General features: G+C 46.4%; 2 protein-coding genes across 2 annotated transcripts; both read right to left on the reverse strand.

Moving 5' to 3' along the window:
- Window positions 1-14254: 14254 nt before the first annotated feature.
- LOC120109124 (uncharacterized) lies at window positions 14255-15007 on the reverse strand. Its single transcript, XM_039122873.3, has one exon. The coding sequence runs from the start codon at window positions 15005-15007 to the stop codon at window positions 14255-14257; it is 753 nt and encodes a 250-aa protein (XP_038978801.3).
- Window positions 15008-15470: 463 nt separating this feature from the next.
- On the reverse strand, window positions 15471-17346 carry LOC148714586 (uncharacterized). The gene is made up of 3 exons (XM_089927846.1): window positions 17057-17346; window positions 16559-16985; window positions 15471-16442 (listed from the first exon to the last, which is right to left on the reverse strand). Exons 1-3 carry the CDS (start codon window positions 17344-17346, stop codon window positions 15471-15473), a joined length of 1689 nt encoding a protein of 562 aa, XP_089783972.1.
- Window positions 17347-24103: the final 6757 nt, after the last annotated feature.

The raw sequence follows: 24103 nt of genomic DNA on the forward strand, positions 1-24103 counted from the left end.
AAAGAGTCGCAAGAGTTCCGCGACATGTTGGAGGAGGAGACGGTCGACGGTTTCCTTCGAGGCTTCGAGAACTTCCGAGAGCAGGTGCGCCTGTACTGCCCTCAGTACGACTTCTCGACGGTCCGTCCGAGGGAGGACCGGGGCTGGGGGTCCGACGTGCGAGCCCTTCCCACCATCCTGACATCCGAGGCGGGAATATATGAGCAAGACCCCGCCGAGCCTTCGACGGGGGTAGCCGAGGCGGACGGTGTCATGGAGGTGGCTCTGGCGGCCGAGACGGACGCTGTCCCGGAGGTGGTGCCCGAAGCTCCTGCTCCCGACCCCGAGCCTGTTCCGGAGGAAGGTCTTGAGGTCATCAATGTGCCGGACGACCCCCCGGATGTGGCTCCCGCCGCTTAGGACTTAGCATATTTTTCTTTTCTTTTTCATTGTATCCGGGGTCGGCCCTTGAGCGGCCGACTTCCAATTTTGTAATTGGCCTTCCGGCCCTTTGTTAATGAAAAAGTATTTTTGCCATTCCGTGTTCATCTTTTCCTCTGTTGTCATGACCGAGGCCAGGGCCTTAGCGAACCGCCTCGATGGCCTAGCTTTGCATTTTAATTTTCGGGCTGCTTAACAAAGTTGTCCTTCTTCCCGGGCTACGTCTTAGCCTTCTCGGGTTCCAGTCATCCCGACGAAGAGGAGCTCCGAGTCTTGAGTTTTTTTTAGAAAATTTCTCTAAGTCCTATAGCTCGGATTTGGGAGTCGTGGAGGTCATTGCGTTTAGCCTTTAGGGGAGTCCCAAGGCGTCGAGGTCGGGCCTTAGCCCTTTAACTAAGACCGGACTAGGTCTGTGCGTGCCGCTAATCGGGGAGTTTAGTCGGGTCTCCGAACTTAACTCCAAACCCCTCAGAGGGAGCGCGGGCCAATAGGCAGGTTATTACCGACGGTTTTCGTAGTTATTGTTCTCGGACTCTGCCGAGGCTTCGGTGAGCAAGGCTGGGTTTCCAGAGATTGCCTTGGTACCCGCGTTTGGCTGGCACATTCGTGGCCGGGACCACTTTTTCAGCCGGACGTAGGAGTTTACGTCGAAGAGCCGAGTTGGGCACTAATTTATGAAATCTTCTGTACCAGTTTCGGAGGCTTGACGAACGGTGCATGCATAATGTAATTAGGAGGTCGATCCTAAGCCGACCCGTTAGAGAGGCCCGACTTTGGGGCGAGATAAGGCTCCAACATTAAGATTCCGCTCAGTAATATGTAAATAAAATTTGACAAGGAGGGCGTCCAGTTGAATGTACCTCTTTCATTCTCAGAGTTATGCTTCGCATGGTGGAGTAGGCTGCTTCCCTTCCTCGTCGACCTGCGGAGTCATTTTTGACTTTAAGGGGGCTCGGGCTTCTCACGGACCCGACAGCACCCGCCGAGGTTGAGAGGGCTTGGGGAGACTTTATTGATTTGTAGCTCTTTGCGAGGTCGAGGGAGTTTGAGACCCTGTGGTCGGACCTCGGGGCACCTCAACCTTGGTCGAGGGGTCTTGTGTCAGGTCGGCGGGTCTGCGGACGCTTTGCTGACCTGTGGTACCTCCCGAAGTCGAGGGAGTCTGATTCTCTACGGTCGACCCTCGGGGCATCCCGACCTTAGTCGAGGGGGCGCTACGGGGGGCCGCGAAGGTACTACCCCGTTGTTGGTGACGAGCGCCACGGGGGGCCGCGAAGGTACTACCCCGTTGTTGGTGATGAGCGCCACGGGGGGCCGCGAAGGTACTACCCCGTCTTCCCGAAGTGTCGAGGGGTCTGGGTACGCACTGTCGACACTCGGGGCATCTCGACCTTAGTCGAGGGATCGCTCGCTTCGGGGATCGGGGATCGTCGACCGCTCCTGGGGGTCCACTTCGTGGCGCCCCAGGTGGAGCCACCCTTTCCACCCCTCACGGCGCCTTCCCGAGGTCGAGGGAGTCTGGTTCTCTACGGTCGACCCTCGGGGCATCCCGACCTTAGTCGAGGGGGCGCTACGGGGGGCCGCGAAGGTACTACCCCGTTGTTGGTGATGAGCGCCACGGGGGGCCGCGAAGTACTACCCCGTCTTCCCGAAGTGTCGAGGGGTCTGGGTACGCACTGTCGACACTCGGGGCATCTCGACCTTAGTCGAGGGATCGCTCGCTTCGGGGATCGGGGATCGTCGACCGCTCCTGGGGGTCCACTTCGTGGCGCCCCAGGTGGAGCCACCCTTTCCACCCCTCACGGCGCCTTCCCGAGGTCGAGGGAGTCTGGTTCTCTACGGTCGAGCCTCGAGGCATCCCGATTTTGGCCGGAGAATCTGAGGATCACAGACGACCCAATATTAAAAGAGGATTACAGTTATCAAGGTGAGAGAAATATTTGCAGAAAAAGGAGCTGAGTCCATTGTCCTGATTGTTTTGAACCCCTTAGGGTTTCATTGGTAATACATCCGTAGATTCTCGGAGCTCCAGCTTCGTGGGATCAGAGTCCCCTCCAGGGACTTCAATTTGTACGCCCCTGGTCGTTGTACCCGGGCGATTTGATACGGCCCTTCCCAATTTGGGGCGAGCTTTCCTTGCTCGGTCGGTTGAGAAGCCTCGGCTCTCCTGAGGACGAGGTCCCCTACTTTGAAGAGCTTGGGCTTGACTCTGGAGTTGTAGTATTGGGCCGTTCGCTGTTGGTATCTCGCCATGCGAACCCGGGCGATCTCTCTCATTTCTTCGACAAGGTCCAAGTTGCTCCTTAGCTGGGAAGAGTTGGTGTCGGGGTCGTAATGCTCCACTCTGGGAGAAGGCAGGCCGATCTCCAACGGGATGACGGCCTCAGTGCCGTATGCTAGGTTGAAGGGGGTCTCTCCCGTGGGTAGTCGGAACGTGGTCCGGTACGCCCAAAGGACATTGTACAAGTCCTCGACCCACTGTCCTTTGGACCGATCAAGCCTAGCTTTAAGTCCCTGCAAAATAGTTCGGTTAGTTACCTCAGTTTTCCCATTTGTCTGGGGGTGAGCGACCGAGGTGAAACGGTGATCAATGCCGAGTTCAGAGCAAAATTCTCTGAAATGAACATTGTCAAATTGTCGACCATTGTCAGATATAAGGATACGGGGTAGTCCGAATCTGCAGATTATGGACTTCCACACGAAGTCCCGCATCTTTTGCTCGGTGATCCGGGCAACGGGTTCGGCCTCGACCCATTTGGTGAAGTAGTCGATGGAGACGACCAGGAACTTTCTCTGTCCGGTGGCCAGGGGAAAGGGCCCCAGGATGTCGATCCCCCATTGGGCAAACGGCCAGGGGGCGATGATGGAGGTCAGCAGAGCTGAAGGTCGGCGCTGGATATTGGCGTTTCGTTGGCACCGATCGCACTTGCGGACGAAATCTGTTGCGTCCTTCTGGAGTGTGGGCCAGTAGTATCCCTGCCGCAGGATCTTATGGGCCAAGGCTCGACCCCCTAGGTGATTTCCGCAGATCCCTTCATGGACCTCTCGGAGGGCGTAGTCCGCCTCGGAGGGGCGGAGGCATCTGAGAAGGGGAGAAGTAAATGATTGTCGATAGAGTTTATTCTCATACAAGACATACCGGGGAGCCTGGCGCTTGATTCGACGAGCCTCCGTCTCGTCATGAGGTAGGGTTCCGTCCTGAAGGTAGCAGATGAGCCCATCGATCCAACTTGGCTCGGAGTCGACGTACATGGTAGGCTCGGGTTCCTCCGTGCTGGGGGTCTGAAGATACTCGAGCGCTGTTCCCTTGGGAAGCTCGCTCATGCGGGAGGTGGCCAGTTTGGATAGCTGGTCTGCCCTGAGGTTTTCCGCTCTGGGAATGTACCGAATATTAAAAGAATTCAGGGCAGATGTGAGTTCCCGCACCTTTTGGAGATACTTTTGCATGGATGGCCCTTTAGCTTCAAAATCTCCTTGGACCTGGTTCACCACCAGCTGGGAGTCGCTGAAGGCCGTCAGATCTCCCACTTTTAGTTCTCTCGCCAGCTTGAGCCCGGCGATGAGAGCCTCATACTCGGCCTCATTGTTCGAGGCCGGGAACTCGAGGCGCAGAGCTTGCTCAGCCACCACTCCATCTGGACTGGTGAGGATAAGTCCGGCCCCGCTGCCCCCCGGGGTCGAAGACCCATCCGAGTGCAGGACCCATGGCTGCTTCGGGGTCTCCTCCACGGACTCAGATGGCAGCTCGGGGTCGTCCGGAAGGGTGCACTCCACGATGAAGTCGGCGAGTATCTGAGCTTTGATAGCCGGCCTGGGCCGATATTCGAGGTCGAATTCCCCGAGCTCGACCGCCCATTTGGCGACCCTCCCCGCACGATCCGACCTCTGCAATATTTGCTTCATGGGCTGGTCGGTCAATATAGCTATCGTGTGGGCTTGGAAGTAAGGCCTGAGTCTCCGAGCCGAGATGATGAGAGCGAAGATGGTCTTCTCAAGTTTAGAATATCGGGTCTCGGCATCCCTGAGAACCCGGCTGGTGTAATAGACCGGCTTTTGGAGCTTGTCCTCTTCCCGGATGAGAACTGAGCTCACTGCGGCTGGGGAGACGGCCAGATATAAGTAAAGGACCTCGCCTTTCCGGGGCTTGGTGAGCAGCGGGGGAGAAGCCAGAAGGCTCCGAAGCTCTTCAAAGGCCTGCTGGCATTCTTCTGTCCACCGGAAATCTTTCGGCCGTTTGAGGCTCTTGAAGAAGGGGAGGCAACGCTCGGCCGACCGAGAGACGAACCTTCCCAGGGCGGCTACCCGCCCCGCGAGCCGCTGCACCTCCTTAACTGTCTTTGGAGGCGACATCTCTTGCAGTGCCCGGATTTTCTCCGGGTTGGCCTCAATTCCGCGCTGGGTCACTATGAAACCCAGGAACTTGCCCGAGGTGACCCCAAACGCGCACTTCGCCGGATTGAGTTTCATTTGATATTTTCTGAGCTTGGCGAACGTCTCGTCGAGATCGGCTATGTGGTGTTCCGCCGCTCGGCTCTTCACCAACATGTCGTCCACGTAGACTTCCATGTTCCGGCCGATCTGGTCTTTAAAAATCTGGCTGACCAGCCTCTGATAGGTGGCCCCAGCGTTTTTCAGGCCAAAGGGCATCACCTTATAGCAGTAGGTGCCCTTGTCGGTGATGAAGGCCGTCTTCTCCTCGTCTTCTGGCGCCATTCGGATTTGATTGTATCCTGAAAAGGCGTCCATAAAAGTTAGCAGTTGGTGTCCCGAGGTGGAGTCGACGAGTTGGTCGATGCTCGGAAGGGGAAAACTGTCTTTTGGGCAGGCCTTGTTCAAGTCGGTGTAGTCCACACACATACGCCATTTTCCGTTGGCCTTCTTTACGAGGACTATGTTGGCGAGCCAGTCCGGGTAGGAGACCTCCCGTATGAAGCCGGCTCCGAGGAGTTTGTCCACCTCCTCGGCCGCAGCTCGTTGTCGCTCGGGGGGGGAGCCTCTTTTCTTCTGCTTTACAGGCTTGCTGGTTGGTTTCACCTGAAGTCGGTGGACCATGACCTCAGGGTCAATTCCTGGCACGTCCGCGGGCGACCAGGCGAAGACATCGGCATTATCCCTGGTCTCTGTAGTCTCTTGAGCTCTACCCGATACCCATCCCTCCCCTTTGAGGGTCCTCTTATAGAGGAGGAACCTCCAATTACAAGACCCTCACGAACTCAACTTCCCATGTACAAGATAAGGATGAATCCTAGATAAAATAGAAAAACCTCCATTCTCGCAGGATTTTGCGCAATCAGATGAAACAGCCAAGTTCATACCCTAATCGAACTCGGATTACAACAAAACTGGATTTGTCGGATTCGGGACGAAACATCCTTCCAGATGGCACCTTTCTCACTATGAACAGACTTCTGTAGGGTTCCCAAAATGCCCCTCAACGTGAGAACGTGTGGAAACAGCATTACAGCCACATTTTCTAACCATCCATCTTTCACTTATGAAAACGTGTTAAAACGTGTCCCTTGCCTTCTGGAGACTTATGCCACGTACCTCCATCAGTGGCACATATTTCTATGCATCCTAATTTTCCGAATTCAGTCCATACTTCGAGATAAGCCCACAACACTGAATCAGACTCGTTGTAGCAGCTTTCCTCCTAATGATGAACCAGCATGTATTCTTGCCAATACACACCTTGAAGCACATGCCCCCAGCCCTATGTTCTTGGGTATTACTCCTAGATCTTGCACACGTTTCCCTAGTTGATCCTAGGGCCCAGATTTGGTCTCCAAGTTGCCCAAATCTCCAGAAGGCACGGTCAGACCTCAAACCCGTCCAGCGACCCGATCTGGTTTATACCTTGATCTGCATCCGGTCCAGTCCTGATTCGAGGAGCCGTGACACCCTCCCCCACCTAAGTCGAAGGCACCCCTGACGAGGCTAGGTGGTACTCATTGATGATGTCCTCGAACTGCCATAGTTCATCACCACACTCCCAGCTTGCTTTTGAATCTGATAGTCCTTTCCATCGGACTAAGTATTGCACACGGTTACCCTTTTTCCTGTCCGCCTTGATTTCAGAAACCTTCTTGGTGTCATGAACTCGTATGGCCACTGGAGTTCGCCCGCTTTGAGCCCGAGAAGGATCAGTTGTGTCCTCTTTGAACGGTTTCAACAAGGACACGTGGAACACCGGGTACACTTTCGGCTTGGAAGGCTCGCATAATTGGTACGCTGTCTCTCCAATACGATGTGTGATGATGAAGGGACCTTCATACCTCCTCACGAGTGTTTTGTGGTAGCCCGACTTCAATTTCATGTGATGGTAAAGCTTCACCAATACCCGATCACCAACCTGAAATTCAGCTGTCCGTCGCTTTATATCAGCCCACTTCTTCATCCGTTTGGTTGCCTTCAACAAGGAGACCTGAACCAAATCTGTATCCTCCTTCAGATCCCTCACGAACCTGTAGGCGGTCAGACTACGTCCCATGTAGTCCGCTGCGATACTTCCCAAAGTGTCTGGTTGCAGCCCTGTAATCACCTCAAACGATGATTTACCCGTCGACTCCGATTGCTGTAAATTGTAGCTGAATTAGGCTTGGTCCAAGAGTCATACCCAATCCCGCTAGTTGGCACTCACATAGTGCCTCAAATACATCTCCAATAATGCATTGGTTCGCTCTGTTTGGCCGTCGGTCTGAGGGTGGAAGGCTGTGGACATCTTCAGCTCCGTTCCGAGTATCCGAAATAACTCCATCCAAAACCTTCCCGTGAAGCGAGCATCGCGATCAGAAACGATACTCCGCGGTATCCCCCAATATTTCACCACATATGTGAAGAACAACCGCGCCACGTCCTCCGCATGGCAAGTAGTAGGTGCTGGAATGAAGACTTCGTACTTCGAGAAGCGATCCACCACTACCATGATAGAGCTGTTTCCATCCACCGGAGGTAGCCCGATGATGAAGTCCATGGAGACATTCTTCCACGGACGCTCTGGTATAGGTAATGGTTCCAACAACCCCGCAGGCCATCGATGTTCAACCTTATCTTGTTGGCATAGCAGACAAGTGTGAACATACTCCTCGATGTCATCCCGCATCTTCGGCTAATAGTAGTTGTGTTCTACAAGAGCTTGGATCCGATGCACCCCCTGGTGTCTCGCCCACATAGAATCATGGTGTTCTCTCACCACCTCGTGCCTCAGCCCTCCACCTGAAGGCATATAGACATGTCGCCCTCGTGTCAAAATCAGCCCTCCTTCGGTCCAGAAACGACGCGCCTTGCCGTCTTGGATGAGTTCATCCATGGAAGTGGCCCATGGATCCTTCTCCATCTCGGTCTTGACACTCTCCATTATGTTACTTGCTGGTCCGGAAAAGAATGAAACTGCAGCCAACTGTACCTTCCTACTCAAGGCATCAGGGACCGAATTAGTTCGGCCCGGCTTGTACTTGATGTCGAAATCGAATTCAACAAGAAATTGCTGGGTCTGAAAGTAGCTTATGGCCATGTTATCCGTGCGCACCACAAACTTAGATCGAGTAGGTAATGACGCCAGGTTTGAAGACAGTGCACAGTCACTGTCATCTCCTTTTCATGAACTGTACACCTGCGCTCGGTGTCGTTCAACTTCTGACTCTCGTAGGCCACTGGGTGCCCTTCCTGCATGAGCACCCCTCCAATGGCAAAATCTGATGCGTCGGTGTGGACTTCAAAAGAAGTGGAAAAGTCCGGTAGCACGAGGACCGGCTCCACCATGGCTGCCTGCTTGAGACGATGAAATTTCTCCTGACATTGGTTTGACCACCGCCATGGTCGATCCTTCTTTAACAAATCCATCAGTGGGGCGCATAACTTCGAATATCCAGTGATGAACCTCCTATAGTAATTGGCCAAGCCAAGAAAAGAGCGTAAGTGTGTTAACTCGTGTAGGTACCTCCCACTCGGCTATAGCTGAAATTTTCGAGGGATCCATCATGATCCTTCCATCCCCAATGATGTGCCCGAGGAACGGCACCCTCCGCTGCGCAAACACACACTTCTCCCTTTTTACAAAGAGTTGGTGCTACCGTAAGGTGGAGAAGACTTGCCTCAGGTGCGCCACATGCTCATTCAATGTCCGGCTGTAACAACAATGTCATCCAAGTATACTACCACGAATTTATCAATGAAGTCGTGGAGTACATGCTGCATCAAAGCACAAAAAGTTGCTGGTGCGTTGGTGAGGCCAAAAGGCATGACAAGGTACTCGAAGCTCCCGTACCTTGTCACACATGCAGTCTTCTCAATGTCCTCCTCCGCCACGCGAACTTGATAGTACCCGCTGCGAAGATCCAACTTGGAAATCCATCGTGCCTTACTAAGTTGATCAAACAAATCATCAACCCATGGAATGGGGTACTTTTTCTTCACCGTGAGCTTGTTGAGGGCCCTGTAGTCGATGCAGAGTCTCAACGAACCATCGTGCTTATTCTGAAAAAGTACCGGTGCTCCATACGGACTCTTCGAAGGTCGAATGAACCCGTTGTCCACCAACTCCGTTAGCTGCCTCCTCAGCTCCTGGAGTTTAGGTGGGGCCATTCTATACGGTGCTTGAGCTGGTGGATGTGCTCCATGCACTAAATCAATCCGATGATTGATTTCTCTTTTTGGCGGCAATCGCTTGGGTAACTCGAGGGGCATCACATCCTCGAATTCAGTGAGAACACCCTTGATGGGTGCTGGAATATCCTCTCCTTCCGGTAGGTCTTCCTCCTAAAGGGACGCAATATATGTTGGAAGTCCCCTTCTCAGCCCCTTAGCAAGTTGCATCGCCGATACGACTCGCTGCGGAGTCCCTTTAATTCGCTTTCCTAGAACTACGCAAGCTCCACTCGAATTCAAGACCACCACCACATCTGAATCCTGCTTTACCATGGCTTGTAGCTGGGTAAGCAAAGACATACCGATGACCACCTCGTAGTCGTCGATCGGGGCAACCACCGCTGTCACCCATCCGGTCCATGCGTTGAATTGGATCTCAACATCCTTCGACGTTTCGCTTGTAGCTACCTCTGCGGAGTTTTTTTGGGATAAAGGTAAATGTGTATATATCCAAATTGAAGAAATGATGTACAAATGCACAGGGGCATACCCCAGAAATCAAAGGCTAGGAGGGCATACCCCTCTAGCCACAACAACTAACTACAAAGCTTGTAAGAACAAAATGACGAGAGTGTCAAAAGATATCATCAGAGAATCCCCACGAACTGTGAAGCCATCTATTAGCAGGAGATGGAATTACACCCCGTGTGAGATTAATCCGAGTCACAATACAAAAAGTAATCTTTCTCAGAAGAACACACTCATGTGTAGGGCCATTGCCATGCAAACGAGCATTACGTTCCCTCCAAATGTAGTAGACCGCACCTGCCACCACAAGCTTTACAATTCGACCCAAGAGTGACGACCATCCATATGAGAAAGCCAAGAGATCGTATCCATCCATCTATGCGAGGCCCATGGAATATTACACTTGGCAACCTCTGCGGAGTTGACTGCCTTGAATGTGTGTTCATCAGGTTCAATCTTCAGATTGAGCCTCTTTGCTGCAGCTAAGCTTATGAAGAAGTCAGTGGCACCCGTATCAATGAGTGCCTGGAAGATGTGACCACCAATGCTGATAGGTGCATAGAGCAGGCCTCGTGGCCCCTTAGTTTTCAGGGCGTTGAGGCTGAGTGAGCCCATCCTTTGGTCGGTCTCTTGCTTCTCCTCCACCGCCATAGATACTATCTTGCCCCTCAATGGACAGTCCTTCACCTTGTGCGGTCCATTGCAAATATAGCATGAGATAGTGCTGGTACCCTGTGCCACCCCTTCGCCCTTTGCTTGGGAAGCCCCTCCACTCGAGGAGCCCGGTTTTAAGCCTTTTACACCTCCCTTGTGAACTGATTTCGCTCCCCCACCTTTGCCCTGTTTTGATGAGAGCTGTAGGTTGAGTCTTGAACTCGATGAGAGCCTCCGCTTGAGCTATCGCCTCGTTCAAACTCTGGACTCCTCTTCGCTGCAGTTCCATCTTGGCCCACGGTTTAAGCCCATCAAGGAAGGTGAAGAGAGAGTCCTCGTTGCTGAGGTCTGGTACCTCCAACAACAATTCGCTGAACTCTCGCACATACTCATGCACATCATCCTTTTTTGCGTGAGTCACCGTAGTCGTGCTCGAGCATCATCCTTAGCGAACGCGGGAAAAAATTGCTTTCGAAGTTCAGTTTGGAACTGTACCCAAGTGGTCATTGGAACAGCCCCTCGCTTCACATCGTCAGCCCGACGTTGCCACCAAAGCATCGCCACGTCCCTCAAGAACATGGTCGCCATGCTCACCTTCATGGCTTCCTCCCTCATGCCGGTAACCTGCAGGTATTGTTCCATGACGAAAAAAAGGTTATCCACCTCCTTCGCGGACCGTTGTCCGTAGAACTCCTGTGGCTTGGGAACATCAAGCTTGTGCAGGGGGCGCGTAGCCTCTCTTGCGACCTCCATTGTTAATGGAGAAGAGGATACGCGTGTGGTGGTACCCTCCTTTAAAAGGTCAACCACCTGATTTTGGAGAGCCTTCACCATGATCTCCAACTCCTCGTTACGCCACAGCACTTCCTTATAACCCCACTCCATATCGAAGGAAATCTGGTTCAGCTGAGCGGCGATCTCACCTTGGAGGGTTGCGTCCCTACCCTCAAGGTCCTCCATCCGCCCTTCAACCTTAGCTATTTGGGCCTCGCACCTCCGTAATCGATTGTCGGCGGAGATAACCGGAGATGCAATACGTAACCCATACAGAAAATCATCAATTGGATATGCTCCACCCATCGCCGTACCTCCTCCTGAGGTTGAATTGGGATCCACGGTCGAGGATGATGCGTCCGCCATTCCCAACATGGAAGTTACCGTAGAGGTCGTTCTGGTATGGCTCTGATACCAAGTGTCACGTACGAAGGGATTTCAGAGCGGATCCCTACAACGTGCGGCTCGATCTACCGAACATAACCGATCAGCCTTCGTGGCGTGGGAACCTAGTCTCCATGACTTAGGTCACGCCTAACAACAATAATACAGCGAAGCACGACATCAAAAAATACCACAAAGGAGAGAGAGAAATACAGGGGAAGAGAACTTTATTGAATAACCACTCAACTGATTACAATAAGCTCTCCTGATCTCTCTAGTCTCTCGAGCCCTACCCGATACTAATCTCTCCCCTTTGAGGGTCCTCTTATAGAGGAAAAACCTCGAATTACAAGTCCCTCATGAACTCAACTTCCCATGTACAAGATAAGGATGAATCCTAGATAAGATAGGAAAACTCCCATTCCCGCAAGATTCTACGCAATCAGATAAAACGGCTAAGTTCGTGCCCCAACCGAACTCGGATTACAACGAAACTGGATTCGTCGGATTCGGGATGAAAAATCCTTCTAGATGGCATCTTTCTCACTTTGAACGGACTTCTATAGGGTTCCCAAAATGCCCCTCAACGTGAATGCGTGGAAACAGCGTTACAGCCATGTTTTCTAACCATCCATCTTTCAGTTATGAAAGCGTGTTAAAATGTGTCCCTTGCCTTCTGGAGACTTATGCCATGCACCTCCATCAGTGGCACACATTTCTATGCATCCCAATTTCTCGAATTCAGTCCATGCTTCGAGATAAGCCCACAACACTGAATCAGACTCATTGCAGCAGCTTTCCTCCTAATGATGAACCAGCATGTATTCTTACTCCTAGATCTTGCACACGTTTTCCTAGTTGATCCTAGGGCCCAGATTTGGTCTCCAAGTTGCCCAAATCTCCAAAAGGCACGGTCAGACCTCAAACCCATCCAGCGACCTGATCTGGTTTATACCTTGATCCGTATCCGGTCCAGCCCCGATTCAAGGAGCCATGATATCTGATACCACTGTCGGGTTACCCCCGCATGCGTTGCGACGATCGCAGCAGAAAGACGCTCATGGTCGTTCATCTCATGAACGTTATAGGGAACGTAGATTTCAAAAAATTTCTGGAATTCGCTAACTCAAATTTATAAAATCTAAAAGGAAGATTAAAATTAAAAGACTAGACTAATTTCAGATCTACTACAATTTCTAATTATATAGAATTTATAAAAATCTAATCTTTACCTTTGAGCAGGTAGAATTTCACCGCTATCTGATGATCGTAGGATTTTTGGTTCCCTTGAAGCTGCACAAGTGTCCGGCCTCTACAGACATCCACATGAGGTATAGATCGCTCCAAGATCTCACCGGGGTGCTAGCTCCCTTGCAGAGATCACCTTTGATGGCTGAATTCCTCTCCCTTTAATCAACTCCTTTATTACATTGAGAGGAAGAAGGAGGAGGACGACGAAGGACGAAGACGAGGAAGAAGAAGACGCTTCTTCTTCTTGTTCTCTTGCTCACGACAAGAAGGAAGAAGGAGGAAGGGTGGCCAACTTCAAGGGGTCTTCTGTTTCCTCTATGCATCACGCCATGTCCTTTTAAATAAGCATCTCATGCCCATACAAACAAGAAATAATTTCAAGAATCAATCACTCCTTAATTCATCCCTCTAAAATCAGCTACACTCCTTACTTAATTCTATCACAACCCTTACTTAAAAGTGATTGGAGAGAATCCAAGGGACGTGCTCATGCCATGTGGCAATCCGCGTGAACAAGGAGGAGGAGATGTTGGGTATTGTGTCCTGAAAGACAATCGTCAGCCTGTTAATGATTGAATTGTATATGAATTAATAAAATTAATAAAAGTTATTTGGCAATGTTCATTACATATTTTGCATCTTCGTGAACTCAAGTAATGTAATGAAGTCCTTAGGACTCTATTAAACGATAAAGGAGGATTTATCTACGAGTCTTTAAACTAGTACGCGACCAAACGAGATGCTATCACTAGGATAATAGTATTATCAAAAATAGGTTGTTCTGTGCTATATACATTGATTGTCTTCTTAACCAAGGAGTGTAGAGACATTGATATGTCACACAAGAAGTATAGGAGTACACTTTACTAAACGTGATCAGTTTCGGAACGCTCTGCTGTCAAGAGATGTTCCGAGTGGATATGGGTATAAGTTTTTCTCAGACCTGAGATCACCACGGTGACTTGCAAGCAACTCATTGTACTTTGGTACAGGACTATCTGAATTTCTAATTCAGTGATGGAAGGCTACTGGGTGCACTCAAGTACTTGCGAAGTCGGTACGTGAGTCAAAATAGAATTGACCCTCCTGGTGACAGGAGATAATGCCCTTATGTTCAATTTAGCAAAATCTTGGCCAGGCTAATCCTTATGAGGAGTCACAGGATTTGTAAAGTTGAAACACATTTTGGATGCACTGATTAAAGAGCTGACAGAACTCTGAAGTCATTCAAGGCATTTGGAGTCATAGGGATTAATTATATGGTAACCATAGTCTAAAGGTTCCAGAATAATGCTTTGCAATTATTCGGCCTATCCGGACGTCGGGTACCATTTTTTTGGATAAAGATAAGTGTGTATATATCCTAATTGAAGAAATGACGTATAAATGCACAGGGGTATACCCCAAAAAACAAAGGCTAGGAGGGCATACCCCTCTAGCCACAACAACTAACTACAAAGCTTGTAAGAACAAAATGATGAGAGTATCAAAAGATATCATCAGAGAATCCCCACAAACTGTGAAGCCATCTATTAGCAGGAGATGGAATCACACCCCATGTGAGATTAATCCGAGTCACAATACAAAAAGTAATCTCTCTCAGAAGAACATACTCATGTGTAGGGTCATCGCCATGCAAACGAACATTACGTTCCCTTCAAATGTAGTAGACCGCAGCTGCCACCATAAGCTTTGCAGTTCGACCCAAGAGTGAACGACCATCCATTTGAGAAAGCCAAGAGATCGTATCCATCCATCTACGCGAGGCCCACGAAATATTACACTTGGCACAAAGAATGGACCAGATGCGCTGAGAGAATGGGCACTCAAAAAATAAATGATCCACATCCTCATGCCCACCCCCACACAAAACACATTGGGCGACCTGAATAATGCCAAAGCATATAAGCTTAGCTTGAGTATACAAGGCATCCTGGATGGCTAACCAAAGAATAAAGGACATCCTTGGAATAGCTTGGCTATGCCAAACAAGCTTCCACCAGTCCACTCTACTATGACGCGGGTGCAACGACTCCCAAACACTACGAACAGAGAAGGAACCCTTCGGAGCATCAATCCACTGCAAGACATCCGGCCTTCTGCTATCTGGCCGGAATGAAGTAGGAGTACTACTAATGAGCTCAAGCCATGCAGGGGAACGAGAGATTGGCCAGTGCCACTCCTGGCCGTCAATAATAGCCTCCACCTTGGCATTCTGCCCAAGGCCAGAATCATAGATAAACCTTTTCCCAAACACCTCAATAAGAGGACCAAGGGGATGCCAATGGTACTGAAGACCACTGTCCCTTACTATATTAGCCATCAGACCATCTGCAAAGCATAAGATCATCTGCAAAGCACAAGTGAGAGATCTTTTCCTTTTCACAACGCCAATGATACTTGAAACCATTGTCCCTTACCATATTAGCCATCAGACCCGAAAAGACCTCCATGGCTAGGACAAAAAGATAAGGTGTCATAGGATCCCCTTGCCGCAAGCCCCGACCCCCAGGCAAGAATCCATGAAGTTCGCCATTAATAGAGATGGAGAATCGAGTAGTGGAGATACACTCCGCAATCGATCTAACAACTCTATCCGGAAACCCCATAACACGTAATACAGCCAATAAAAATCCCACCGAATGGAGTTATATGCCTTCATTAGATCCACCTTAAGAGCACATCTCGGAGAGCCACCAGAGCGATGATAGTTTCACATTAACTCTTGGCAGAGGATAATATTATCACTAATACGTCGACTCGCAACAAAGGCCGTTTGGAAACGTCCCACCAATCCTGGAAGTACCACCTTCACCCTATTCGCTATGAGCTTAGCAATACACTTGTAAACAGTGTTACAACAAGAAATTGGTCTAAAGTGTTGTAGGGTTTTGAACCTTAGGAATTAAAGAAAGTGTTGTAGCATTTACTTGTTTCAGAAGGTGCCCGAAGGAGAAAAAAGATTGGATAGCCGCTATGATATCTGCCCCAACTATATTCCAAGCCTTAAAGAAGCTAGCACTAAAACCATCCGGACGGGGAGCCTTGTTGTCCTTCAAAGAGAACATCACCATCCTTATTTCGTCATCTGAAACAGATCGATCTAAATCCTCCCTCTGAATCTCAGTGAGTCGCTTTGGAAGGACTCGTTGAAGCATGTCCTCATCAACACCCGCAACCGCATGAGAACCTAGAAGATTCTGAAAGAACTGCACAATGGTGTCACTGACCTCACCCGGAGTCTCCACCCGAGCCCCATCATCAGTAGAAATAGATGTGATCTTGCTACGACTCTGAAAAAGCTTCATAGATTGGAAGAAGAACCTCGAATTCTTGTCTCCCAAATTCAGCCACTGAACCCGAGCCTTTTGCTTCAAAAAACTTTCTTCCGCTCTGCTCAACTCCAAATAATCCTTAATGAGCCTTGACTCCTCAGTGTGAAAAGTCGAGTCAAGGGGATGACGCTGAATCATACGTTGTACCACCTTCAAAGCCTCTTTAGCTCGCACCACTCGTCGAGGCAAATTTGCAAAGAACTCCTTATTGAACTTTTTCAACTCCCCTTTCAAATGCTTCAACTTATGGCATAGTTGATACATCGGACTTCCTTTTACATCTATAGCCCAAGCCTTAGCTACCACGGATAGAAATTGCGGATGCTCAGCCCAAAGATCAAAGAATTTAAATAGTGTTTTTCGCGAAGGTAAGGCAGCAAGTGTTACCACCATTGGAGAATGATCCGAAACACCGGAGGGAGGAAAGTAAGCTTCAGAGCCTGAAAAGTCACACTCCCATCTCAAATTGGCAAGGACCTGATCTAGCTTCTTCATAATAGGAGCCTTGTCCTGTCGATTAGACCACATGAAGAGACAGCCATTTTGTCGTAAATCACTTAGCCAGATTGAAATAAACAAGTAGTAAGGTCATTCTGCCAAGAAGGCCAACTATGAGAGCCCCCAACCATCTCCTCTCGTGACTTTATAGCATTGAAGTCCCCCATGAGCACCCGTGGAGAAGATTCCCATCCCACACTGCGAGAAACTAAATCAGCCCACAATTCACTCAGCTTAATAGGGCAATTATCACCATACACAATCGAAACAATGAAAGAGGAATTCTTAGCAAGATCCCTAACATGTACATGCATCACTTGGTCGGATGAATTTATAAGAACCACATCAACCTCCTGAGGATTCCAACCAATCCAAATCCGTCCATGAGAAGAAGCATTATAGTTGCACAGTAAACCCCAATTTTGAAAGATGGTGTTCGCCACCTTTTCTTTATTTCTCTCTTTAACTTTAGTTTCCACCAAACCACAAAGTGACAATCTTTCCTTTCGAATAAGTTGTTGCACTTCTAAATGCTTGAAAGGATCATTCAAACCCCTAACATTCCAACAGCCAATAATCATTAAAACTAAGAAAAGAGAGAGAAATCAAGCTCCATAAAGGATTACCTCCATTTACCCCCCATCGGGGAGAAGTATTTCCGCCCTTTCTTGCCCTTGCCACCTGACCCTTTCATCTTCTTTTTTTCAAGCGAGTCCTTTGCCTTAATAGCCAACTGATTAGCCACAGGAGTAGTAGCACCATCAGCACAAATAGCAAGCGGTTGTGGAGTAGCTTCATCCATTTTGGGTGTATGCTCTTCAACATCATTTTCAGAAAAATAACACTCTCCCTCTTCAAATTCCACATTATCCTGAAGGTCCTCAAAAGCAATGAATGGAAGCGTGGACAGAATCATCCATCCTTTCCGAGCTAGGTGAATGTAAAACAATCGCATTAGATGGTGTTGCTTCCAATTCACGCCCATAAGGTGCTGTCAGCCCTTTATATGACGTCGGGTACCATTGCTAGATGGTCACTTCGATTAGTACAGAAAGTCGTTCTTGTGCTACCGGCTTAGGTTCGAACCTATGGGGTCACACGCATAGAAGTTTCTAGGTTGGTCAAATGGCTAATCGACGATTAAGAATCATCCAGGGGTACATCGGTCAATTCAATTGATAAATTATCCTAAGCAAAAGTTGCAGTAAAATAATTACTAAATTATTGAAGAATTAATTATCAAGTAAATTGCTAATGAACTCAATTGATTGAATGATTGAGCTTAGGTTAAGCCAAATTGAATAAAATTCAATTTGGGCTACATCAGGGTTTGACCTAATTGGATTGGGTTCGATCCGAGTTGATTAGGCTCGACCCAATTAATCGAACTTGACCTAATTAGATTGGGCTTGACCTGAGCCTATTAAAATTCCTTATTTGATAAGGACTCTAAGTTCAAAAATTCAGAAATTGATAAGAAAAAAAATTTCTAAATTTTAGGACCTTAGCTTTCTTTCTTGAAGAAGAAAGACACCTTATCCTTATCCCTAAAATTAATGGTGCTTATCCTCTTTATTTTTGGCCAATTTTTGGTGTGAGAAAAGAGGAGACGTGGGGCTATTTTTCATAAAAATATAACATCTCAAATATTCCTAAAGAGATTGGAATAAAATCCCTAATATATAGGGACTGCATGACGCATTAAGCAGGGTGGCGTGCGGCTGAAGTTTGGGGCGCATGAACCCCCTGATTTTTAGGGATTGATGGTGCAAAATTTTAATAGAATTTGTTCATCTCTTAGCTACCGGTTCACCAGAATTTTTTGAAAATTTTATCAGCCAAATTCATTGGCTAAAATAGGTGTGAGGCGTGGGGGGTCTTTTGGCTATAAAAAGACCCCCACGCCTAGGGTTTGAAAAAAATGGTCTTTAGAAAGGGTTCTAAATTCTGAAAAAATTCTAAGAGCTAGCTGCCCTCTCTCCTCCTTCTTCTTCATCTCCATCCTTCATCCTCTCGGAGAAGAATCAAAAGTTGAGTGCTTCGAGGGAGAAAATTTCAGCCATTGCAGCATCTTTGCGCGAGCTAGCACTCCCACAGAGGAAGATCTTCCTAGAGCTTCGCGTGGACTATCCGTAGAGGCCGGACACGTGTGCGGCTATATAAAATGATCAAGGCATCATCAAAGTCCTCAAAGCAAAAGGATATGAAATCTGATCTCATTATAAATTAGGATTAGAAACAAGTAGGTTGCTGAAATTCTGCATGACTACATGTTAGATATAGAATTATGCATATTTGTTTAGAAAAAATGTTTAAAATCTTGAAACTATTTTTGTTGTAGAGATATGATCTCTAGCATGCATAGAAATTAAATAGTTTAATTTATGCTTCCACTGTAAAAATTTTAAAATTATATGCATGCGACCACTGGGGTTCCCAACAGTGGTATCAGAGCTATAGGTTCAAAGTAATTTAAACATTTATGCCTAAAATAAGTTTTCTAATCCTAGTAGTCAAGTAATCGATTGGAATGATCACCAGGCCGTCCAGTCATAGGAGAAAGAAGGGTTCATAACCCTCTTTTCCCATTCAATGGGATCTCTTATGGCGTGTAGGGGTACCACTGTGATCCAATCCTTGAAGATGAACCACGAAAAGAAGATTGAAAGTAGTTTTAGTCTTTATAATTAAATCTGAAATCATAGATATGTTTAGATTAGATCTAAAAAAGATTTATGATTGATTTAATTTCTGTTTTTACATAATAAATCAAATCTAAAAATCAAATGCATATGATGTATGTTGTTTAGATTAAATTCATGTTAGTTTGTATATATGATGTATGAACATAAATTAAATAAGATTTAAACATGAATTAAATCTGAAATAAACATATTTAATTGACAAACTCAGATATGAAAATAAGTTTTAAGAACTAAAAGTTTGTAATTAACATGTGATTCAAGACCTATGCAATGATCTAAAATTTTTTCATAAATCTACACTTAATTGAGAATTAAGTGATTTACAATTGTGGGGGTATTTGGGTTAGCTTAAATCAAGTTTTAATGAACTGGATTAGACCTAGGGTTAAAATCAAAGATTGACTAATTGGAGTAATTGATCAAATCTAACAAAGTAGTAATTTGATTAGGTCAAGGATACTCAATCAAATATAATAGTTGTACTTGATCAAGTCCATGTCTTTGATTAGACCAAATGAAACTTGATTGAGCCCGAGTCATTAGGACGGTCAAAATCAAAATTGATTAACCAGTCAGTGTCTAAGGTAAGTTTGGCAGTTTTGACCAGTGGTTTTTAATTGGAAGCTACTCGCACTGATTCGTCTTTGTCGAGTTAATGGCATATCCCTCCCACCGATCTCACTTATCTAGCCGACTTGGTCAATCATTTTTTATTAGATCACTTAATGATTCGAGTTGACCAATGCCTGTAAGAAAAATCAGTGTGACTGATCTAGGTGCCTAAGAACCGGGTTGAATCTAGTTTCTTTTTAATCTGACTTGGTAAAGTCAGTGGGAGAATCAAGATTAACTGATTCTTCTCTTCTCTTCTCTCTATTAAATCAAATTCTCTAAAATTATTAGGTCCCTAAAATGAAATAGTTACAGAGATAACTAGCTCAAAGCCTCCCATTAAGTTGAATGTAATGGGTCCAATGGTTTGATAATCATTGGAGGCGCCACACACCCGGTGCTTATCGGCCATTGGAATTATCATCCATAATATGATGATTCAATTGTGCTCTTTGATAGATAATCAGGTTAGCCGAGCCATACTCGGGCCTGGCTATTTGTTAGTGAGTTACATTGAATTCTATCATGTTATTGGTTGGACCTAACCTGGACTTTCACTGGAGGCACCACACGCCTGTTGAAGAGGTGCCTGGGGCAAATTAACACTAGAAATTGTTTAGATGAAACAATTGGTTAAAAACCTACCCATTGATGCACATGGGTTAGCCGAACCACACGCGGGCCCATATGCGATTATGTGGATTCTAGTGCCCACTAAAGGATTAGGATAATTCTTCAAATTGAATGTAGAGATTAACAATTTGTATAAAATAGTGGAAGAACCTCTAGACTAAAGTTCAAGTCTTTAGGCTTAATTAATTCATATACTAATAAGGTTCATGATTTTTCTTTATGCAGAAATGGCCACAAATTTGTCGCTCTGATCCCTGTTAGATAGTGACAAGCTGACAAGACCCAACTTTAATAACTGGCATAGAAAGCTGAAGATTGTTTTAGAGCACGAACGGATTCTGTACATTCTGACAGATCCGGCACCTGAGCAGCATGCTCCGAATGCACAGGGAGCGATCCGAGACACTTACTTGAAGTGGCTTAATGACCGAGCCATGGTTCGGTGCATTATGCTGGCTGCTATGAACGACAAGTTCAGTTGAAGGTTCGAGAATGCTCAACCAGAAGACATGCTTCATATGTTGAACGAGTCTTTTGGCATTCCCGATGATGTTGAAAGGCACAAGACTAGTTGTGCCATTTTCAGGGCCCGAATGAAGGATGTGGTCTCAGTTACTGATCATATACTGTACATGAACGAGTTGATTGAGCGCTTGGACATGCTTGGGTTTCTCCTGCACGATCAGTTGGGAAAGGATGCGATTCTGAATTCCCTGCCTACAACTTACCGCTCTTTTCTTACTCATTTTAGAATGACAAAGCCTGCAGTTAATTACCACGAATTGCTGGAATTACTTCAGACTTTTGAGAAGGACCATCAGCTCCATAAGGAGTCGGTGCATGTGGTGGGAGGATCATCGGAAGGGTATCGTCCCTTTCAGAAAGGCAAGAAGAAAAATAAAAACAAAAATAAAGTGCAGCGTGCTAAGCAATCTCAGCACAGTCAGACCAAGAAGAAAGCTGACCAGAGTCAGGCAGAATGTTTCTACTGCAAGAAACAGGGGCACTGGAAGAAGAACTGTCCTCAGTACATTGCCTCACTTGATCCGAACAGACCGAGCAAGAGAAAAGTGCAATCAGTTGCAGATCAAAGTACTTATATGATAACACCTTGTAATTTCTCTGTTTGTGATAATTTGACCTGGGTATTGGATACTGGAAGTCCATTTAATATTTGCAATTCGTTGCAGATACTTCAGGTCAGTGAGAAATTTGGAGACAGCGAAAGATTCCTGAATGTTGGAGATGGAAGATCAGTTCCAGTTCTAGCTTTAGAAACTCTCAAATTAGTTTTCAATTCTCAGGTAATTGTCTTGAGTGATTGTTACTTTTGTCCAACGTTTTTATTGAATGTTATTCTGCATGCCTTTTGGCCAAGAATAGTTTTGAAATTTCAATAAAGAAGAGTTATTGTGATATCATTATGAATGGTGTTACTATAATGAATGGACAATTGAGAAATGGCATTTACATATTATCGCAATCTGTTAATGTAATGTACACGTCAAGCAAGCGCCCTAGAATAGATAGTGTCTCCGATGTCTACCTTTAGCATTGTAGGCTAGGTCACATTAACAAGAAAATGATAAACAGGTTAGCTCAAGAGGGTATCCTCAATGTTCATGATTGTGAATCATTGACCACCTGCGCATCCTGTCTTCTTGGTAAGATGACCAAGTCACCTTTTACTGAAAAAGGTAAACGAGCCAATAATATATTGAGCCTAGTATATTCAAATTTTTGTGGGCCAATGAGCACAAAAGCTAGAGATGAATATTCTTATTTCATTACGTTTACAGACGACCTATCTAGGTATAGGTATGTCTATCTTATGAGACATAAGTCTGAATCATTTGAAATGTTCAAACTATTCCGTAATAAGTAGAGAAACAAACTGAAAAGAGTATTAAAACTCTTCGGTCAGACTGAGGAGGTGAATACCTCACCAGTGAGTTTATGATATATTTATGAGAGAATGGGATCCTTTCTAAGTGAACTCCTTCTGGAACACCACAGTATAATGGTGTGTCAGAAAGAAGGAATCGAACCTTGTTAGACATGGTTATGCTAGTCTGCCGATATCCTTCTGGAAATATGCACTTGAAACAACTTGTTATATTCTTAATAAGGTTTCGAGTAAGTCTGTAACTAAAATACAACATGAGATGTGGACAGGGCGAAAACCGGTGCTCACTCACCTTAGGGTTTGGGGGTGTCCGGCCTACGTCCAACGTTTGAAAGCAGACAAACTCCAAGCTAGGTCTGATAGATGTTTCTTTGTCGGCTATCCAAAAGAAACTAAGGGTTATTATTTCTACCTTGCTGAAGAACAAAAGTTGTTCGTTAGCTGTCTTCTTGGAGATGGAATTTTTTGGAGAAGGAACTAATAGCTCTAATGTTGAACTTGAAGAAATTCAATATGTAAAAGAACCGACACCATCCACTAAACCATTAGAATCTGATTTGATTAGATCAAGCCCACAACCTATTATAGAAGCATCCTTAAGGCGATCTGGTAAAGTACCACGTCAGTCGAATAGATACTACAGTTTCTTGGTCCGAAAAGGGGATCCTGTTGAGCTTGATGAAAATGATGAGGATCCGATCACCTATATGGATGCAATGCAGAGGTACGACTTCGAAAAATGGCTGGAAGCCATGAATTCCGAAATAGAATCCATGGAGGTCAATAATGTATGGACATTGGTTGACCCACCCAAAGGAATATAACCCATAGGGTGCAAATGGATTTTCAAAAGAAAAAGGGATGCAGACGAAAAGGTGGAGACCTACAAAGCCCATCTGGTTGCCAAGGGATATCGTCAATGTTATGGTATTGACTATGACGAAATATTTTCTTTCATGGCAATGCTCAAATCTATTCGGATTATGCTTGCGATAGCAGCACATTTTGATTATGTAATTTGACAGATGGATATGAAAACTGCCTTCTTAAATGGAGATTTGGAAGAAGAGGTGTATATGATACAACCTGAAAGTTTTACATCCGCAGATGAATCAAAAGTATGCAAGCTTCAGAGATCCATATATGGGTTAAAGCAAGCTTCTCGGAGTTGGAACATATGTTTTGATAAAGTGATCAGAATGGATGGCTTCATTAAGAATAAAGAAGAACCTTGCATATATAAATGGGCTAATGGTTCAGTGAATGTATTTCTTGTTTTGTATGTGGATGACATTCTCTTAACCAGAAATGACGTCCCTGCATTATAAGGAATAAAGGTTTGGCTATCATCACAATTCTCCATGAAAGATTTGGGAGAAGCATTCTACATCCTAGGGATGAAGATCTATAGAGATAGATCTAAAAGGTTGCTTGGATTATCCCAATCCACGTACATAATACCGTGCTGAAGAGGTTCAGCATGATGAATTTCAAGAAAATCTATCTTCCGATGGGTTATGGAATTCAGCTCTCTAAAAAGGATTGTCCGACAACTCCTCAAGAAAGAGAGACTATGAATAGAATTCCATATGCTTCAGCAGTGGGATCTATTATGTACGCAATGACATGTACCATACCAGACGTGGCATACTCACTAGGGGTAGTGGTAGATACCAATCTGATCCAGGTAGCAACCACTGAAAAGTTGTAAAAACCATTCTTAAGTATTTAAAAAATACTAAGGACCAGTGGCTTGTCTATGGAGATACTAACTTGAAATTAGTGGGATACACTGATTTCAATTTCCAGTCAGATCA

This window comes from Phoenix dactylifera, chromosome 2 (assembly GCF_051530095.1).
Source record: "Phoenix dactylifera cultivar Ajwa chromosome 2, Ajwa_hap1_PhDact_Kaust_v1.1, whole genome shotgun sequence".
Classification (NCBI taxonomy): Eukaryota; Viridiplantae; Streptophyta; class Magnoliopsida; order Arecales; family Arecaceae; genus Phoenix; species Phoenix dactylifera.